A 20,397-nucleotide genomic window follows, 5' to 3' on the forward strand; every position below is an offset into this window, starting at 1 on the left:
CAGATTAACCAATCAGAGATGCACGCTCCAGTTTAGGAGTAAAAAACTACAAAAAGAAACAAAACACAGAAAACTGTTGACTCTGCAGAAATCCACTCTTTCTCAATCAAAGCACCAAACTGTTATAACTGTTATTTATCTCACATTAAAAAAAAAAAAACCCTTTTGTTCTGAATGATCAATAATTTTCCGAGAGATTTCTTCTGCATTTGAGAGACACGTGGCACAGCCCAAGTTAGGACAGAGGTTTTGTCTGTGTTAGAATCCAGAAGGGTCTGGACCATAATATAGAAGGGACTGGCTGGTCAGGCAAGGAGCTTATAGATGTGTAACCAGATAAATTATGTAAAAGGAAGACCCCATTTCTTCTGCAACATCACTCACGTGTCCAGTGCAAAAATCAAGTCTACACAAATTATTCATAGTACAGATCTTAATTTGACAAGTTTGGATATTTGACCTTTTTTCCCCATTTAAATTGACGGGTGATTTTCTGTAGTCAATACATCCCATTCCTAATTAAAAGATATATATATATCTTGTATATATATATATATATATATATATATATATATATATATATATATATATACATACATATTTTTTGCAGTGTTTAAATAAATTGAGTCTTACTTCAAACTAACATATCTGCCATGGCAATAAGAAACATAAATAAATGCATTGTGTCATCTATTTTTACGTAGATCCAAAATAAATGAGGACTTAATACATTTTACTTAAAAGTTTCAACATAAAATATTTTATTTAAAAAGGTGACACAATACATCCATTTCAGTGGATTTTTTATTTTTACAGTGTTGTAGTTAGTCATTGTGCAGCTCTGCTCGATAAGAGGTCTGAAAGCACCGCCCAGTCCCTATAAGTCTAAACAGGACACTCAGGTTCCATAACTTAATTATAACCATTCTTCAATTAACTTCACTAATATACGCTTTTCACTGAGGTATTTTAACAGTAATTTAAATATTCTTGGTAAATAAAAAGGTAAGATTTTTAACATCATGAAGAACTGATATTAAAGAGCCCATATTACACCTTTTAAAAATCTACGTTGCAAAGTTGTATCGTCATCAAAAACATACCTGGAGTTTGTTTTATTCACACATTTAACACACACACCCTGAACTTGGCATGTGGTTTTTAAACTTCATACACCTCATCATTTCAGCCATAGAATATCCAGTCTCTAGTGAACAAACATAAAAGGTAGCTGTTAACTTGAACTACAATTTGATGACATCCCAAGGTGAAATGAAGCATTTTGAGCTTTGGAGATGTAGACAGACCAATAAAGGACTAGTCAAACGTGTGCATGACACTACTCCAGGTATGTTTTTGATGAGGTACCAACATTATAACATGGCTTAAAGTTCACAGGTCAATTTTGTGTAATATAGAGCCTTTAAGAGTATCAGTGTAACTACATAAATCTGCATATGTAAATTTGATAGATCTAAGGACTTGTTACAAAAAGGTTGTGGGTTTGACTCCCTGTGCAGTTCATAGTTCAGTCTTCTCTCAAATGTTAAAGCTTGAATCCTGATTTAAAGCCGCACTATGTAGCTTTTCTGGTGGAGGGGTCGGCTGCCTGGTTGTGTTTGTGGGAATGTTATTTCTTTGGCTGGGATGTTCCACAGTATGGCATTAAATATATCTGTCTTTATTCAGTTACAGATGACATTATTGCTAAAAATATTCCATAGAGCTGACCTGTAACCCGGCCTGATGGCTTCTACTGCATATCTCCATGGAGAAAGATAAGTGTAATGCCATACTGTGGAACATTCCAGGCAAAGCAAGAACACCTTTGTGGAGACAGGATGACACCTGTCCCGCCACCAGAAACATTACACATTGCACCTTTAAAAAAAAAAAAAAAAAAAGCTAATCTAAATGCAATTACAATACATTAAAGAGGGGGTATTATGATGCTATGGGGTATTAACTGCTAACACATAACATTTAAATCACAATTGTTTTGAAAATGCTATACTGGAAAAAAAACAACAACATATTAGCATGTTTTATAAGTTTCAGTTTTTTACGCTCTGAGTCTCCACCCTTCTTTTGCTCTTTGTGCTAAGTCACTCCTCCTCCTGAGCTCTATCACAACATAATCAGCGTGCATCCTGCTGTTAAAACTATTACACGTTGCATCAAGTTTGTCAAGTTGTAGTATATCATTTTGTATCATGCTTTTGCAGAATCACACAGCTAACCGTAAGTAGGGTTTGAATAAGACCCTGGAGAGATCGCTAAAATACTGAAATGTGCTTGGATGACATCTGATGAGGGAACAACATTATAACAGGTCAGACAGTTCCAAAAAGTTGATTTGGCAGAATACCCCCTCTTTAAATAAAATCTCTCAGCCCTAACCAAGATTTGTTCGTTCTCTACTCTCCGTTCAGTAAATAATGACATACTGCCCCCTTCAGGCAGGAGCATCCCTATGCAACAGAATCCAACTCATTTAAATTAAGTCTATTCAACTAAATTTCCACACCATTTTGCCCTGAATTTCAAGTCCCTGTGACTTTTTGACACTTTTGTACATGTAAACAATCTGTAAACCTTTGTAATAATACATCTGCTTCTCCTATATAATATAAATATGTAACTACTATCTCATACATAAAGAATAAAACTGTTATAAGCAGTTCATTGCATTCGTTAATAACAAATGTACATTGGAATAAGATTATTGCCTAAAAATAAGTCACTTTGTACAGTGTAGAGTTATAAATATTTGGGTAAATAAAGTAGAGGGACTGGGCGTGGTTTCAGACTGGGTTAGGGTCTAGGGGAGGACTTAGAGGGAGGACTTAGAGGGTTTTTGGGATACTTTAAGGGTATATTTAGGGGTATTTGGGGTACAGTCCTGCTCTGTTTATGGCCGTCGAGTTGAATCAGAGGCTGTCGGAAACATCACAAGCTGAGGTAACAAAGATTCATCCTGTAGAAAACAGAAATGACTTAAGTAAGATACATTTGACAGTGGCTACATTTACATAGTACAAATCAGATAACTAGTACTAGTAGTACTAGATAACCCAATAATTAGATTTGTTGTGTGTGTTAACAGCACAAGAGAAAGCTGTGGTTGCCATGGTTGTGGTTGACTGCTCTTCTGGCTGACTGACCGGCACAATGAGCAGTTTTTAAAGCACCTCCAGTTCAAAAGATGGAAGTTAAGAGCTATTAGATTACGTGGTTTGAGGAGTCTGTCTTTCCTGTATCCATTGCGATCCTGCATGGAGCTAACTATTCTAGTCAGCTAGCTCTGAAATGCAGCAGAGTTTTTACAACAATGCAACAGATTTGCTGCACCAAATATTGCCAAAGATGTTCCAGGGGGAATGGCCTGTCTCATCACTGACTGAAACAACAGAGAAGAGCTAGAGAGGCTTTCCTGTTCTGTGTCCATGGTTCACCTGGCGCTCCCTGGAGGCTGATTGTGATGCCCGAGCAGTAGGACACTGAAGAGGGACACTTTTGTCCTTGACACAGGATCTGATGAGACTTTCATTTGAGCGGTACAATATTATAATAATAGAAAAGCTCAAAGTGCTCAAATTGAGAGTCAGGACTAAACATGGTGAATCAGTGTTTCAGTTTTATGCAGCTAAAACCTGAAACAGTCTTCCTGAAGATGTGAGACAGGCCTCTACTTTGACAATGTTTAAATCCAGGCTCAAAACTGTTCTGTTTAGCTGTGCATATGGCTGAAAGGTTTTTATCCTGCACTCTTCTGTTTGTTAATTTTTCATGTCAATTTTATGATGATTATTTGTGATTACTCATGTTTTGATTTGTGTGATTTTAATGTCTTTCTTATTCCGTAAAGCACTCTGTATAGCACAATTCGTACACAAAGTAATTCAAATAAACTTGCCTTGCCTTAAATTGCCTCTTTGGGACAAATAAAGTGATATTGATGAAAAACACATGGTGACAAATGTCAGTGAATCAATGGATTTTGGAGTAACTGTTGGACTTTAAAGACAATGTATTTTAATTCTTTCAATTTTTAACATTTTCAAAACCTGTGCAAGTGTGAACAATCAGAAAGAAACCAGATTACCCAGATCATGTAACTATTTACATGACATTACAGTGATCTGATAATGCCAAATAATCATCAGATTTTGGTGTGCATGTAAACATAGCCAGAAATGCAATTTCACTGACAAAAGCCCTCTCGCAAATTATTTCCTCACACTGAAACAAATATGTTAATAAGGAATATCCAAAAAAGGTATTAACTGAAAGGGAAGAGCTGGTCCCAGTCACGGTGGAGCTCTTCTGTTGTTACTTTGTCCCAGTCTCCTACAACCCACGATTTTGAGCCATGGCTCAAGATTTTCCCCATGATCAGAAATCTTTCATAGAAGACAACCAAAGTCACCTCATCCTTATATGCCAATGTTCTAGTCTTACTCAGAGACCTTGGTATTGGTGGTACTTAGTGGCAAATATTTAACAGTATTCTACATTTACCTGTTGAATAAGTATCATGTGGCATTCGAGTTCACTGCCTTGGATCCGTCTGAGTTGGCGTTTGTCTGTTCCTTCACAACAGGAACTGAAAAACACAGACTTTTCATCAGCACTGGGTATAAATGATCAGTGTGGGGCATTCATGACTTTGTGGTTTGTTTCAGTCAATTATTTAACTGAATGCTTTCTACAGACCTCAACACACCAATAATATTATGAATGTTTTTTGTGTATTAGTTTAGCAGTTGATATTAAACTAGAAGTATCATCACTGGGTGTTAAAGGTGGGAGTGAGGGTGTACAAATAGCATTGCTCTCCACATTTGAGCAGGCTGTTTTAAAGGGCGTTGGTGTTCAGGTTTGTGTGGTGCGTTCAGGTACGCCTGTTGCATCGCCTCTGCTGTGCTCTGTCTGGTCTGATGGGGTCTATGGTGGGTTCAGGCAGGTGCTCTCGCTCTGTGTGTGCATGTGACGTTTGTCAGTTGTTCAGAGACTCACAGAAATACGGGTGTTGCATTGCCTCGGCTGCGCTCAGTCTGGTCTGATGGTCATATCTCAGGAGCTTGTCGAGCAGGTCCAGAGCCTCAGGACTCACCAGGTGCTGGTTCTCTGGCTGCACAAACTGCTCCCAGCGTTTACGAGACTGTCTGAGGGGGAGAGAATAGACTAAATTGATACTTTGCAGCAGATGTCAAACTTTCCCTGGGGGTTTGATGCTAACTGTAGGCACTGCCATGTCTGAGGCAGTGCCTTACTTAGATTTTAATCTGAGTATTATATTAAAAGAATCTGACCAGAAAGAACTGACTTGTATGTAACTACAACAGGTGAGCTGATTTGTGCTCTTAAAAAAGTCTCATAAACACATAAAATGACAGTCATAAGCTAGCTAGCATTAGACAACTGTTTTTCAGTTTGTCACTCTCACCTTTTTGTAAAAAATAAAACACCTCAACAAGACCATGAGCGCTCGTACACACATGTGGAATCCCCCCAGCTTGATGTCACTGCAAAGTAACAGTATACAGTGGTATATTCTAAGACAGGGGTGTCAAACTCAAATTCACAGAAGCCCAGAATTAAAAAGTGGGATTAAGCCGCAGGCCAAACTAAATATTTAGTGAAACATTTCAACACCATCTTCATGTTTTATCTTCTTTTGAGACATGTAATGTTAAACCTTTTCTTATTCAAATAAATGTTTAATGATAGTTTTGCTTAAACACTGAATCCAGATCAAGCATTAACAAATGAGAAATACATTTTTAAATAAATATGTGTCTATATCTGTAGCTTTTGAGCTCCTTTTAAATGTAAACATGTTTTTTCACAGCTCTAGTACATATTTGATATGATCTCAAGGGCCAAATATAATTATATCAAGGGCCAAATTTGGCCTGCAGGCCTGAGTCTGACATGTCTGGTCTAAGAGGACAGATGGACACCTTTGTTTTGGACAAACTTGATCACAGAAGGCCAGAAACACGACAACAGGCTCAGGTCCCTGTCAAGCCTCTGCTTGTTTTGCTCCTCATGTAGTGTTGTCACGCTGCGAAAATGTTCAACTCTATTTCAATACTAAGAAACAGACTCGATACTCAATACCGATTCCAATAGCAAGATGATAATAAAACACACTCTTTATCAGGTTACCTATTATTTATTAAATTATAGTACTGTATTTTCCAGACTATAAGTTGCACTTTTTCATAGTTTGGCCAGGGGTGCGACTTATACTCAGATACGACTTATATGTGAAATTATTCAAGTATAGAATTTCACATCTTCGTTAATGTCACACTGACAACTGAGCGAGGCAGGCGGAGTTGTTCAGAAGCGACACTGAGGATGAATAATTCAATGGATTTAGTGATTTTGGAGTGAGATCCAGAGTAAACTTGTTAGCTTGTTTTTTAGTTTTAGTTATCTGATTAACTGTTAATATCTCATGTCAACATACCAGACACATATTCAGTTTGCTGTCTCTGCTTCATGTAGTTAGACTCAGGTAGTGCTGTGGAGCATGCACCATGATTGGTCATAATCACATTGAATAAATACCGGTATGTGTTATGTAACGGTTGATTATACATGTTACAGTTCACTTATTTTACCACTAGATGGAGATGGTGTATAAGAAAATTTACTTGACTCGTTTTCTTTTATACATTTCATATTTCATTTCCCTTATTTATAAGACCATAAATGTTTTCCTTTGGAACAATATTGTAAATGTTTAGTTTATCATAAGTCTAGTTTAAGGTTGCGAAAACTACTTCCTGTTTTCTGGTTCAGTCTTTTACTAATGTGAAATCTGACCCGACAGAGCACTATTTAAGAAACAATTGTAAAGTAAAATAGAAAGTTTTTGGTTCACCAGTTTGTTTACTAGCAGGCCAAAGTGGTATGTATATTTTCCATGTGTTCATATGCAGTTTTGAGTGTATATGTAATATGAGCCAGAGCTTATGTTATATTTGATGTGTTTGCTAGTTCTACAGTGTGAACTGTGATGATGAAGTAAGACCACAGTAAACAGCAGTGAAAAGAACCCTTGTGTCTCTCATGTTTGACGAGCCAGCGTTAGCGTAGCGCATGTGTCTATGCTTCATTTGCCGAATAATTATAAATGTGTTATGTTAGCGTGCTGTACTGCTATTCAGCCTGTTGTTCTCGATTTTGTTCTTATTAATATAACTTGCCTTTACAGAAAAAATGTCTGTTCTTGGTCTCAGATTTTGTAAAATATATTTCCCCAAAAAATGTAACTTATAGTCCCGTACAACTTCTATGTTTTTTTTTGGTTTTTTTTCATTATTACGCATTTTGTTGCTGGTGCGACTTATACTCCGGAAAACACGGTACTTTCTTTTATATTAGAACTGATACTTTGCAGCTGATGTCATCAACATTTCCTGAGGGTGTGAAGCTAACTGAAAGCACTACTCTTTTAAAAACGTGGTAACTGCTGAATATTCTGACAAGAGAGATACATGTAGAACACCCCCAGCATTATGTCACTGCAAAGTATCAATAGAATAGAACTTAGAACTCATGTGGCCTTATATCTGTGTAATGCCTCAGTGGTCCAGATAGGATACATAATGGTCCATGGGCGTATACTAGTCTATGTGGTCTTACACTCATCATTCTAAAGTTATTCAGGAAAGGTTTATTTCTGTCCTGTGAATGTGACTTTAATATCAATACTTATCTATAACATAAATTGCTTCAGGCGTGTTTTTGATGGGAGAACAATGTTATAACAAGCTAGAAAGCTCCAAAAAGTCGATTTTGCATAATAGCTGTTCCTCGCATACTGGTATACTTTACTTTACTGGTAGCTTTTACTCACTGTCCGAGCAGGTCCTTGAAGCGCGTGTCCAGCTCTATGTGGTATTTGTGCAGGTATCCGAACAGCTCGTCTGTGCCCAAGACTTTGGCAATGCGCACCAACTACACACAGGAAAAACATTCAGTACAAAACAATCCCTTAATATTCACTGTAAGACTGGACTCAAGTGCAGTCCTGGTACCTGATCATAGTTGTCCTGTCCGTGGAAAAATGGCTCCTTCAGGAAAATCATACTGGCCAACATACAGCCAAGACTCCACATGTCCAGACTGTAGTCATACATCTGTGACACAAGAAAATATATATTTCAAATATTACATTTGTGTTCTGCCACAGTACCATAGTAACCAGTGAAATCTTTCTTTTCCATATTGTAGCATGATTAAAAGAGGGGCATGTATCATCTATACTGTTTTGAGGATATACCTGATATTAAAATTTCAATTAAAAATAAAAGCAAACTATAAGAGGCTGATATACTTCTGTGTATATGTACACAAGCAGTGTTGGGAATAACGGAGTTAAACTATAACGGCGTTACTAACTGCGTTATTTTTTCACTAATGGAGTAATCTAATTACTTTTCCCAGTGTTCCAACGCCGTTACTGACAATAAAATGTGGCGTGTTACTTTTAATTGAGTTCACTCTGCTCTTCATCAGAGTCTCTCAGCCAAGGAGCTGTTGTGTTTCTTTGGTGAAAGAGGAGGCTGGGGTGAGATAAAAGGCTCGTTTGAGATGAGGCGGACGCAGATAGGATGCCGTCGATCGGTGCACGCCGGTTAGTTTTGTGTCCAAGATGCCACCGACTTGGTCTGACGTAACCTGTGCGCCGGTAACGGGAAATTTGAGCAAGGCGAGCGCAGCAGCTCTCCACCGACTGTGGCCGCCTGCATGGACTACAAACGCGTAATGCATGATGGGAAATGATGTCCTGTCCACACGTGCACTGACAGCTGATTGGGTCCGAGTTGTGTTTTGATCAGAAACGTGACTGTGTTCTCTCCAAAGAGGAACAGGCTGAGATCAGGTTTGAACCAGTGGTTGTATCTTAGAAGCAGAATCTTTCAATCAAAAGGATGGATAGATAGATAAATTAAAGGAACAGATAAGTGTTAGTAGGGATTGTGCGAATCTTTTAATGAATGTTCAAGAGTTGGATAAAGTTCAGTTTATGTTGAAATAAGAGTAATGATGATTAATATTTGAATACTGGACAGAGAATTACAGTGTTTGGCCAGAGAAGCTTAAAGGTTTTGTATTGTTTTATTACAGGTTTACATTTGAATGCCTTAGTTTGGCAAAACATTGCAATTTTTTTCAGTATTATACTGAAAGCACTTGACTGTTATTGTTTATTTTAATGAAGAAAATACATGAAGTGCAGTGGTCTGAAATTGTGTGACATGTTGATTTATTTGCACTACAAATTACATTTTTTTTAAATAAATTTTGTTTTATTTTTGATACATTCTATAATTTACTTGTAAACAAATGCAATATATTTGCAATCTGTTAAAGTGAAATAAATGTTAAAGGTTCACATCTGTTGTGTTTTTATTGTTTTAATATAATAAGTAACGGCATAGTTACTTTGCCAGTAACTTGTAACTATAACTAATTACATTTTTGAAGTAAGATGCCCAACACTGTACACAAGCAGTCAAAAGTTTAGACACACCTTCTCATTCAATGTTTTTTTTTGTTTTTGTTTACCATTTTCAAATAAATAAATATCAAATATACAGATCTGGATATATACCTCAGGGTAGCCACCCTTTGCTTTGTGGACAGTGCTGCAAACTCTTGGCCTTGTCTCAGTGAGCTTAATGATGAAGTCTCATGAAATGGTTTTCAAAGCTGAGCCATGTCAGGGTCAAGAAAAGTGCAAACCAGGGTTCAAAGCAAAAGTTGGCCGTTATTTATTTTTTTTAATCTAAAACACGTTTTCAGTTATTTTGAGTTTATTTTTTGTTTGCTACATTCCATGTGTGTCATTCAGTTTTGATTCCTTCAGTGAGAATGAATGAATAAATAAATAAATAAATAAATAAATAAATAAATAAATGAATAAAAATAATCGATGCACAGGGAATGTCTTTAGAAGACCACAGCAAAGAACCTAAACTAAACCAAACATGGGTATGAGATAATGTTTCTGCACTTTTGAGAATAATTTGGACTACAGCCACAACATTTACAAGCACATTATAACACATTTTGTGACTATAATTGGGATTTACATTTATATTAATATCTACCATCCAAGCAGAATTTATTGGTTTTACAATGTATTCAAAGGCCAAATTGTATTCAGTCAAGGTATGGTGGGAAACACTGTACGTAATACTCCTATAAACTTCCTTCGGTTAATGAAAAGAAAACTCACAATGGTCACAGAAATAACTTGGATCTGACAAAAGTAATAATAAATAAAAATTCTATGAAATTTAAATAATGAAAGTCAGACATTGCTTTTCAACCATGTTTCAACAGTATTACTTAAAAAAAATAAACTCATGAAACAGGCCTGGACCAAAATTAAGGGGAAGCCTAGAAAAGACTGAAAATAATGTAACCAAGTGACATGTTAATTCAAGGTGTGTCAACTAATTGTCTACAATCTTGTAATAAGTCAGTAAGCCTATATATAGGGCTACAGGTCGGCACTGTGCTGTTTGGTGACATGGACTGTACCACACTCAATAAGGACCAGAGGAAGCAAAAAAAAGAGTTGTCTCAAGAGATTAGAAAGAAAATTATAGACAAGCATGTTAAAGGTAAAGGCTATAAGGCCATCTCCAAACAGCTTGATATTCCTGTGACTACAGTTGCACATATTATTCAGAAATTCATGGGACTGTAACCAACCTTCCTGGATGTGGCCGCAGGAGGAAAATTGATGACAAATCAAAGAGACGGATAATAAGAATGGTAAGAAAAGAGCTCAGAAAAACTTCTAAAGAGATTAAAGGTGAACTTCAAGCTCAAGGAACATCAGTGTCAGATTGCACCATCTGTCGTTGTTTGAGCCAAAGTGGACTTGATGGGAGACGACCAAGGAGGACACTACTGTTGAAAACAAATCATAAAAAAGCCAGATTGGAATTTGCCAAACTACATGTTGACAAGCCACAAAGCTTCCGGGAGAATGTCCTATGGACAGATGAGACAAAAATGGTACTTTTTGCCAAGGCACATCAGCTCTATGTTCACAGATGGAAAAATGAAGCATATCAAGAAAAGAACACTGTCCCTACTGTGAAACATGAAGGAGGCTCTGTTATGTTCTGGGGCTACTTTGCTGCATCTGGCACAGGGTGTGTTGAATGTGTGCAGGGTACAATGAAATCTCAACACTATTAAGGGATTCTAGACAGAAATTTGTCAGTCAGTGTCAGTGTCAGAAAGCTTGGTCTCAGTCACAGGTCATGGGTCTTGCAACACGACAATGACCCAAAACACACAGCTAAAAACACCCAATGGCTAAGAGGAAAACATTGGTCTATTCTAAAGTGGCCTTCTATGAGCCCTGACCTAAATCCTATTGAGCATCTTTGGAAGGAACTGAAACATGCCATCTGGAAAAGGCACCCTTCAAACCTGCGAGAGCAGTTTGCTCATGAGGAGTGGGCCAAAATACCTGCTGAGAGGTGCAGAAGTCTCATTGACAGTTACAGGAATCATTTGATTGCAGTGATTGCCTCAACAAAATATTAAGTCAAGGGTACCATCATTTTGTCCAGGCCTGTATCATGAGTTTATTTTTTTAAATTATTCTGTTGAAGCATGGTTGAAAAGCAATGTCTGACTTTCATTGGTTAAATGAAATTTATTTATTATTATTTTTGGCAGATTCAAGTTTTTTCTGTGACCATCGTGAGCTTTTCTTTCATTAACTGACCGGTACCAACAATTTTGTCCATGTGTGTAGCTGTGTGATGGGTGGCAGAGGTGGGAGCTGTACCTGATAGTCGACTAGCAGCTCAGGGCCTTTGAAATAGCGTGAGGCAACCCTAACATTGTACTCTTGAGCAGGATGATAGAACTCCGCCAAACCCCAATCAATGAGACGCAGCTGAGGGCAGAGCAGAGGGATCAGAGGTCAGAGGAGGGGGTGTTCATAGGAAAGACTGTGCCCAGACTGTGGACTACTAATTTCATTAAAACACAGTTAAGATCAATATATTTATGATTTGTAATTCTTTTTCCGAGTGTGGCCATTTTTTCAGTTTAAAATTTTACTTCCCGTTTGAAAATTATGATATCACACTAGGGAATTACATAACTATTACCTAGCAACCATGTGGTACACTGTGGAAAAACTACTCTAATATAGACAGAGTTTATTCTTTAACAAATACAAATGTAAGAAAACACCTTCATTTTGTTGAAATAATGTTTAAAGTATAAAAATATGTTTCTTACGTGTAAATTGTGCCAAACTATATTTCCAGGCATTATCCCACCAAATTAAATCAAAATAAGAAAATCATCAAAACCAGTTAAACAGTAGTTGCACACAGTCCATATTAAATAAATAAACAAACCACTACCTTCCTGAGTTGGTGATCGATCATGACGTTGTGCGGCTTCACGTCTCGATGCATGATGCCCATACTGTGACAGTAGTCAAGGGCCTGGGACAGAGGAGGGTAGTGTTAGACATGTGTGAACAGACTTGCCAAGTCTGCTACTTTAGATCAAGTTTGGGCTTCTTTTCTGGGAAAGTCTCTTTGCAAATTTGGACAGTCGCAGGTTGTGTTTTTTGGGCTTGTCCCTGAGCGGCACACCAGAAAAAAAGGTGATTTTAGCCCACACAATAATAACAGTAACAGACCCATAAAAGACTGACATACAGGACAACAGTTGACTGTTCACAGCACATCTCAATAGCACTTGTTCAGTGGTGACATGTTTATTTTTTGCCCTATTTGCATGGGGCTGGGTTGCTTGTTCGCTTGGCTTTTTTAAAATGGCTTGGTCACTTGTTCCTCTGTGAAAATCTGGCAACCCTGTGTGTGAGGCAATACAGAGGCAACACACATGCTCTTTTCATGAAAGATTAACTACAACTGAAGCAAAGGTGTTGCATGATAGAGCAAAATCTCTTAACGCAAACTTTGCTGGTGATTTTCACAACTTCAGGTAAGCTTTTTGATGAGGAAACAACATTATAATATGATTGAGAGCCCAAATATGTTTTACACTGACCTTTAGCAGCTCATACATGTAGAAACGAATGTCATAGTCTGTCAGCTTCTGGTACAGCTCCTACAAACCACAAGGGGGCAGTGTTAAAGAGACAAACAGGTGGATGTATACAAGAAATAACAGGAAGACAGGTGAATATCAGCAATGTGTTTAGTGGCAAATGTACCTTAAAGTCTGTGTTATTGATGAATTCAAAAACAAGCGCTGGCGTTCGGGACTGCAACAGACACAGGGTTAGAGCGAAATTATGAATCATCTGTTCTGTCTGACTCTCTGCTCTGCATCCCCTGCTCTGCATCCCCTGCTCTGCATCCCCTGCTCTGCATCCCCTGCTCTGCATCCCCTGCTCTGCATCCCCTGCTCTGCATCCCCTGCTCTGCATGCTCTGCATCCTCTGCTCCATCTGACCCTCTCCTCTATATCCTCTGCTTCATCTGACCCTCTCCTCTGCACCCTGTGCTCCATCTGTCCCTCTCCTCAGCATTCTCTGCTGAGTCTGATCCTGTTGTCTGCTACATATGAACCTCTCCTCTGCATCTGCTGCTATTCACTGTCCCTTATCTGTACCACATATCCACTGCCCCCCTCTTTACCATATACTGACTGTCTTGACATTATGGTGTCCTCTAGTGGTCATTTGAAGCTGTGCATGTCCAAGACTCACCACTGGATCTTTGACTGTATCCACCAGTCGAATGATGTTGGTTCCTCCTTTTAGATTTTCCAATATTTTGATTTCTCTTTTAATTTTCTTCTTTTTTACTGGCTGAAAAACAGGAAGTTTAGACCATTACACCGCATAACTTTTCTGGTGGAGGGTCTGCCACCTGCTCGTCTCCATAGAGGTGTTGCTTTGCCTAGAATGTTCCATAGTAAGCCATTTAACTCATCTAGCTTCCATATATTCAATTAAAGGTTTTTACATGTTTTCAGTGTATTTAATTAGTATTTATTGCACATGGTAGTGTGACAACCTTTCTCCACCATGTTTTTAAAAGTTTTATGCCATACTGTGGAAGAATCCAGGCACATGGAAAGAAGCAGGTGGTGGAACTCCAGCAAAAAAGTTACATAGCGCATTTAAAGTACTTTTGGACACTTAAAAATGGTTTAAAAGCATCAACATGCCTTGATGAAGGCCAAATAAAGCCAAAATGTGTGCCTCAGCTCTTTTTTTCTCTTAAACCATGTGTGTATATTTGGGATAATTAAAATGCTTAAAAAGCCTGTTTAAGCTCCTGTTTAAGGCCCTTTAAAAGAATAGTAGCATGTTTTAAAGCTATGGCTGAACTGCTGGTTGATCTCACCTTGAGTATTTTGACAACCACTTTGTCATTGTTGGTAACATTTATGGCTTCAAACACTTCACTGTATTTCCCTCGGCCCAGTTTCCGCACCAGCTGGTAGTTGTCCTGATTACTGCAAAAGAGAGAGTCCTTTATACTCACCAGCCGTACAACAAAAATACACTGTTCTTAATCCTGTTCTTAATGGTCTAGTCCTGGTCCAGTCCACAGTTAGGGTAGTTCAAAACAAAAAAAATGTAAACAAATAGGTCTGTTAATTTCAGTTGTCGCAGCAAAAAAATGCCTAATGAAGACAAAAACATACGTATCTATCCATTTTATATATATATATATATATATATATATATATATATATATATAGCATTTAGCTTTGATTACGGCACGCATTCACTGTGGCATTGTTTCAATAGATTTATTTCCATCCAGTGTCGCATTCATTTTTCACCAAGATCTTGCATTGATGATGGTAGAGTCTGACCACAGCACAAACCCTTCTCCAGCACATCCCAAAGATTCTCAATGGGGTTAAGGTCTGGACTCTGTGGTGGCCAATCCATGTATGAAAATTATGTCTCATGCTCCCTGAACCACTCTTCCACAATTTGAGCCCGATGAATCCTGGCATTGTCATCTTGGAATATGCCCTTGCCATCACGGAAGAAAAAAATCCATTGATGGAATAACCTGGGCTGACCTCATTCTTTGAGCACAGACTGTTGCTGAACCTACACCTGACCAACTGCAGCAACCCCAACCTATGTGCTGAGTTAAATCCAGGTGGCGGCTTTTTTTTTTTGGCCAGGCAGAAATATATATATATATATATATATATATATATATATATATATAGACAATCAACTGAATATTTGTGTGATATTTTAATTTAAGATAATAGCAGTTAAACAGATAACTAAAGCATAAAAAACAAGCTAACAAGTTTACTCTCGATCTCACTCCAAATCACTAAATCTATTGAATTCTTCATCCTCAGTGTCGCTTCTGAACACCTTCCTTCCTCGCTTCCTCTTCCACGTGGCTGTCATACTGGTACAGAAGCCTAGAGTGCCCTTGCACGATTGTCAGTGTGACAATAACGAAGATGTCAAATTATATATTTTAATAATTTCACATATAAGTTGCATTAGATAACAAGTCGCACCCCCGGCCAAACTGTGAAAAATCTCCCTTCAGGCAGATATAAGGTCAGTGTTCACTAGCAATCTGACCAGATCTGAAGAAGCCGCTTGGATGAGCAGCAAAATCTCTTCACTCTAACAACTTTCTGACCAGCTGACAGAGCTGAATTTTTCTTTCACTATGGATCATACCTGGACGACTGATGGATGACACGGACATCCTACTTACCTCCAGTTGGGCGTGTAGGCGTCGTAGTCCCAGTACTCGCGGTTCTTGTGGGTGTTGACATCTGTGTAGACCCTTGCTTTGCTGGAGGCAGGAGTGGGACCGGGCATTGCTGGCTCTAGAGCGCGGCGCCCCCCGCAGGTCTCATGGGGTTCGTACAGGGCCGGGACACAATGTGGTCTGGTGGAGAAACACTGAAGCCCCAAACGTGAAACAGACCAGAGCAGAGCGAGTCCAGGACGAGAAAAGAGCAGAGGCGCCAGCTGAAAGAAAAGCAACTGTATTGCTACTTTGTAGACACATGGCAAGGAAAGTTGATTTGTATAGCACAATTCATACACAAAGTAATTCAAAGTGCTTCACAGAATAAGAAAGAAATTAACATCATACAATCAAAAAAATAAATAATCACAAATAATCAATATAAAATTAACGGTGGGGGTGTTCTACTTGCATCTCTATGGTGGAATGTTCAGCAGTTACCGTGGTGACACAAATTAAAAGTAAAAGCCGAAGTTAAATCTGTCAACTGGACAAAAAGCCCTCTTCTTCAGTTCATGAAGCCCTCTTCTTCAGCCGCTTCTTCAGTTCATGAACTGAAGAAGCGGCTTGAATGAGCAGTAAAATGTCTTCACTCCTACAACTTTTTGTCCAGTTGATAGATTTAACTTTGGCTTTTACTATGGATCACACCTGGACAAGGGATTACACAGACAAATCAAAAGTCAAATAAGTTTTAATACAGTCTGAAAACACAAGAAAAAATACTAAATGGATTTAAAATGGATGTAAAATGTGATTTACCATCAAATTTTCAGGAGTCTGCGATCAATACATGCGTTCATGACTACCTCATGTGAGACTGACTAAAATGGGAGAGTGATTAACTGAAAAACAGTTGGTTAATGCTAGCTAGCGGCTGTGATTTTATTTTTGTGTTTGAGAGACTTTAACAGCACAAATCAGCTCACCTGTTGTGGTTCCAACCAAGTCAGCTCTTTTTGGTCATATTGTGTTAAAACAAACTTCAGATTAAGTCTAACTTGAGTAATAGAGCTTCAAACAGTGCAGTGCTTACAGCTAGCTTCACACCCCCATCACATCAGCTGCAAATTATCAATGAGGGAAAACTAGGGACAAGAGTTGTTAAGTGTGATGTCCTTCAGCTGATTAAAACAATGAACATGTTACATTTTCCTCTTTTTTTTTGCGACAACACATCTCATGTTAAAGAGTTTGCAGTCATTTAAAGCTAACAAGGCTATAAGCATGAATCTATGGTTATAACTGTGACAGAAAGTTTATGAGGGAGGTTGAGGTAAGATGGTAGGCTAGGCTAGGCTAGGCTAGCATCAGTGGTGACTAGCAGTTAGGGGGAGATAGATTATCACTCAATTACTTAGATATTTGATACAGTTTGTGGTTAAAAAATATGCTTTTGAAAGTTAATTGTCTTTTGTTTAATGAATAAAGGAAGAAAAACAAAGCTAAAATCAGCTGTGAAGTTTCTGGTTGAACCTGGAAGTGACATCATCACTTAACTCTACAGGGCTGAAGATTAATCGCAATCAAACTGAAACCATAATTTATATGGACACAAATAGCAAAACTGCAGTTGTTGAAGAACCATTATTTCCTCCAAAAACAACTAAATCTCCTGTTTTACTCTGCATAAAAACACTAACTTTGTAGTTTAGATCTGTACAAAAACATTCTGAAATGTGCTTCTTGTTTTAGTTTGTCTTGACATGGTCTTTTTAGTTCTTCTTGACATGATTAAAATGTGAACTTTGAGCAGGATTCCATTATTAAAACATAAATCGCAATTGCAAAATCAGGAAAACCCGTGGGAGAGTTAAACTCATGGGGCCGGGGGGGTTCGCAGCTCACAGTCTGCCCGACACTTTTCCATATTGTTCAGTCTTACTAGGCTCAAATGATAATAATCAACTGTACAATGCCATACCATTAAAGGTGGGCAGATTATTGAAAAATGGATGACATGAATAGGGCTGCAACAAATAAATAAACTAATCATGACCAGAAGACTATAAAAAAAATAGTTATAGTATAGTTATAGTTGTATTCTGATCATTGTTATCTGGGATATACTAAAATACACACAAAAGACCTTTTATAACAAAACAGTGACATTATGAAATCTAAATGTAAAAAAGAATATTCTCTATTTAGAAGTCTTTAGCCACCATCTTTTGACTTTTATTTGGTTAAAAATATGTTAAATCAAAATTTTGCAAAAGAAATAACTGATTGGTGGACCCATCGAAAAATGCATCACTGACTAGTCGATTATAAAACTACTGGTTAGTTGCAGCCTTAGCAAGGACCCTCGTGGGTCATGCATGAAGAGTTAACCAAGTTAAAACCTCTGCAGCTGTCTGTACATGACACATCGGAGTCCAGAATGACTACAGTAATTTCACAAATAAAACCCCATAGTACACACTTTCAGCTTTCAGTACAGAGAAATTGTGTAAAATAAATCCCAGATGGATATGCCTTTTGCTGTGTTGTGATTTATTGTTTAATTAAAAGATAAATAGAATAGAAAAAATAGAGCTACACAATGTATATCACAGAAATATCAAAAATATTGGCTGAAGCAATAATCGATTTTGCAGGAAAATAAATACATCTCAACCCAAAGTGTTTTCGGAAAGTAAAATGAACAAAAAGGTAGATTGTATTCATGATTTTGGGATTTGGGATGGTCTTGGTTTTGTCTTTAAGTTTTTATTTTGTTTTAATTAAAATGTATTTATTTATTATATTTACTGTGTCAAAAACTACAGTAAAATATCACCATAATACTCTAACCGTAATACAAAACATAGTTATCGAATATCGCATCTTTTTCTCATTTTGCGCAGCCCTACAAAAAAAATCATTAGTTGCAGTCCTACACAAGGAACTGTAAAATTTGTTGAATTTAAGAAACACAAAAAAAAAATTACAGCACCACATGCACAGGAAGAGTAACAAGTAGGAATTATGTTTATTATCATTATTACCATTTTAAATTTTAGTGTCATAATTATTGAGAGCAGTTATTTACACCTGTTTGTTCAATATGAGGCTTGTTTCCACACCTCCAGCCTCCAGATCAATGCGTAGTGAGAGTAAACAGTGCATTCTTCACTTTGGGTGTAGCCCTCAGAAACCACAGGCGAGCTGAGGTTTAACTGCACGTTTAGCGTTGTAATCCCGCTCATCACTCCATTTATAAACAACAATCAGTCAGATCAGACACACGGAGATCAACACGAGAAATCACGTTCATTATAAACATTTTTCAAGATTTGTTCCCAATTCGTTTTCTTATTTTTGCCCATTCAGTGCCTCTCTTCACTACACCTTGCTGTTGCTGTTAGTGGTTGCAGGAAACATCTGTCAAACCTATTTGGGAATATGAAACATGTTACAAGCCAAAATGTCTAGCTACTTATACAAACATGCAAAAAAAAATATTGACATTAATTGAGCCATTTCCTGTATCACAATGCAGCAAATACGTGCAATTTAAGGCAAAGAACTAAACATTAAGACGCATTCTAACAGACACACGAGGTTTCTTATACCTGCGCTGCTTGTTTGTGATTTAATACGTGCAGAAAACCCGTGCATTTTATTGCAAATACAATTTAATATCTATTTTGACAGCGTTAGCATCGAGCTAACGTTCTTTCGATCCTTAACCGTGACCATCTATGATACTTTTACATACGAATATGGTTGCAATCTTTGTTTTACCTGCACAAGAATAATTTTAAGGTTTAACAAGAGTTCATCAGAGTAAAAAAAAGGTTGCTTACCGGTAGAGAAGCGCAGAGGTGAAGGCAGAGACGGAGGAGATGCTAACAGGCTAGTGCTAACCTCGTACAAACGGTGAGCCAGGAGATTGTAGGATAAAAAGCAGCGGTTCAGTTTTGTGGATGGATAAATTAACGATTCTTAAATCCCACGGGGTAATATCAAAGTTTTAAGGTTGTAATTTCTAGATTTATTGTCATTTAATGGTGTATTTTAAAGGGTGGCGAGAGGGGGGCTTGTCTCTGCAGAAAACTTCACCCGGAACTGGAAATGCGCCGTTTTAAGACATAAAGTTTATTTAAGGTGATTTAAGAATTGTATTTTTATTTAGTGTGCATTATATCTAATTATTATCATTATTATTGATATGCTTTTTATGCTATTTCAATTGCTGTTGATAATTAGCAGTTATCATATTTAGTTGTAGATCTAATGCATTATCTTCACTGGAGCTAATTTACCTAAAACTATAATGGTTATTCAGTTTCTATGATATTTGGTTTTAAACTTGTCTTTTAGGCTGAGACCTGCCCAGATATGTTATAGGTCTAGTCTAGGTTATTCGAGTAGGAATAAATCTGGACTAATTCAATTTTGAGGGGCCACTATTTTCTGATCTATGTTATTTTTTACATTTACATTTATTATGTTTATTTACATAGTGCACCTTTGATTATCTGCAGCCAGACTATATTAATCAAAAGTGTCTAAAGTGCCAAAAAAAAAAAAAACAAACTATATGACTTTCATTCATTTAATCAGTATTCCACCAATAGTTGACTGCTACAAAGTTCAACCTCTCCTGTTT

General features: G+C 37.5%; 1 protein-coding gene across 1 annotated transcript; it reads right to left on the reverse strand.

Annotated features, from left to right (window-relative positions):
• Positions 1-1,943: 1,943 nt before the first annotated feature.
• LOC117391658 (casein kinase II subunit alpha'-like) lies at positions 1,944-19,855 on the reverse strand. Its single transcript, XM_033989523.2, has 13 exons — positions 19,592-19,855; positions 15,762-16,021; positions 14,397-14,508; positions 13,754-13,855; positions 13,256-13,306; positions 13,090-13,149; positions 12,432-12,515; positions 11,843-11,953; positions 8,058-8,159; positions 7,877-7,977; positions 5,020-5,168; positions 4,522-4,606; positions 1,944-2,977 (listed from the first exon to the last, which is right to left on the reverse strand). Exons 2-12 carry the CDS (start codon positions 15,866-15,868, stop codon positions 4,536-4,538), a joined length of 1,050 nt encoding a protein of 349 aa, XP_033845414.1. The 5' UTR covers positions 15,869-16,021; positions 19,592-19,855; the 3' UTR covers positions 1,944-2,977; positions 4,522-4,535.
• Between the last annotated feature and the right edge of the window lie 542 nt (positions 19,856-20,397).

The sequence above is a fragment of the Periophthalmus magnuspinnatus genome, chromosome 3, assembly GCF_009829125.3.
Source record: "Periophthalmus magnuspinnatus isolate fPerMag1 chromosome 3, fPerMag1.2.pri, whole genome shotgun sequence".
In the NCBI taxonomy this organism is placed as follows: Eukaryota; Metazoa; Chordata; class Actinopteri; order Gobiiformes; family Gobiidae; genus Periophthalmus; species Periophthalmus magnuspinnatus.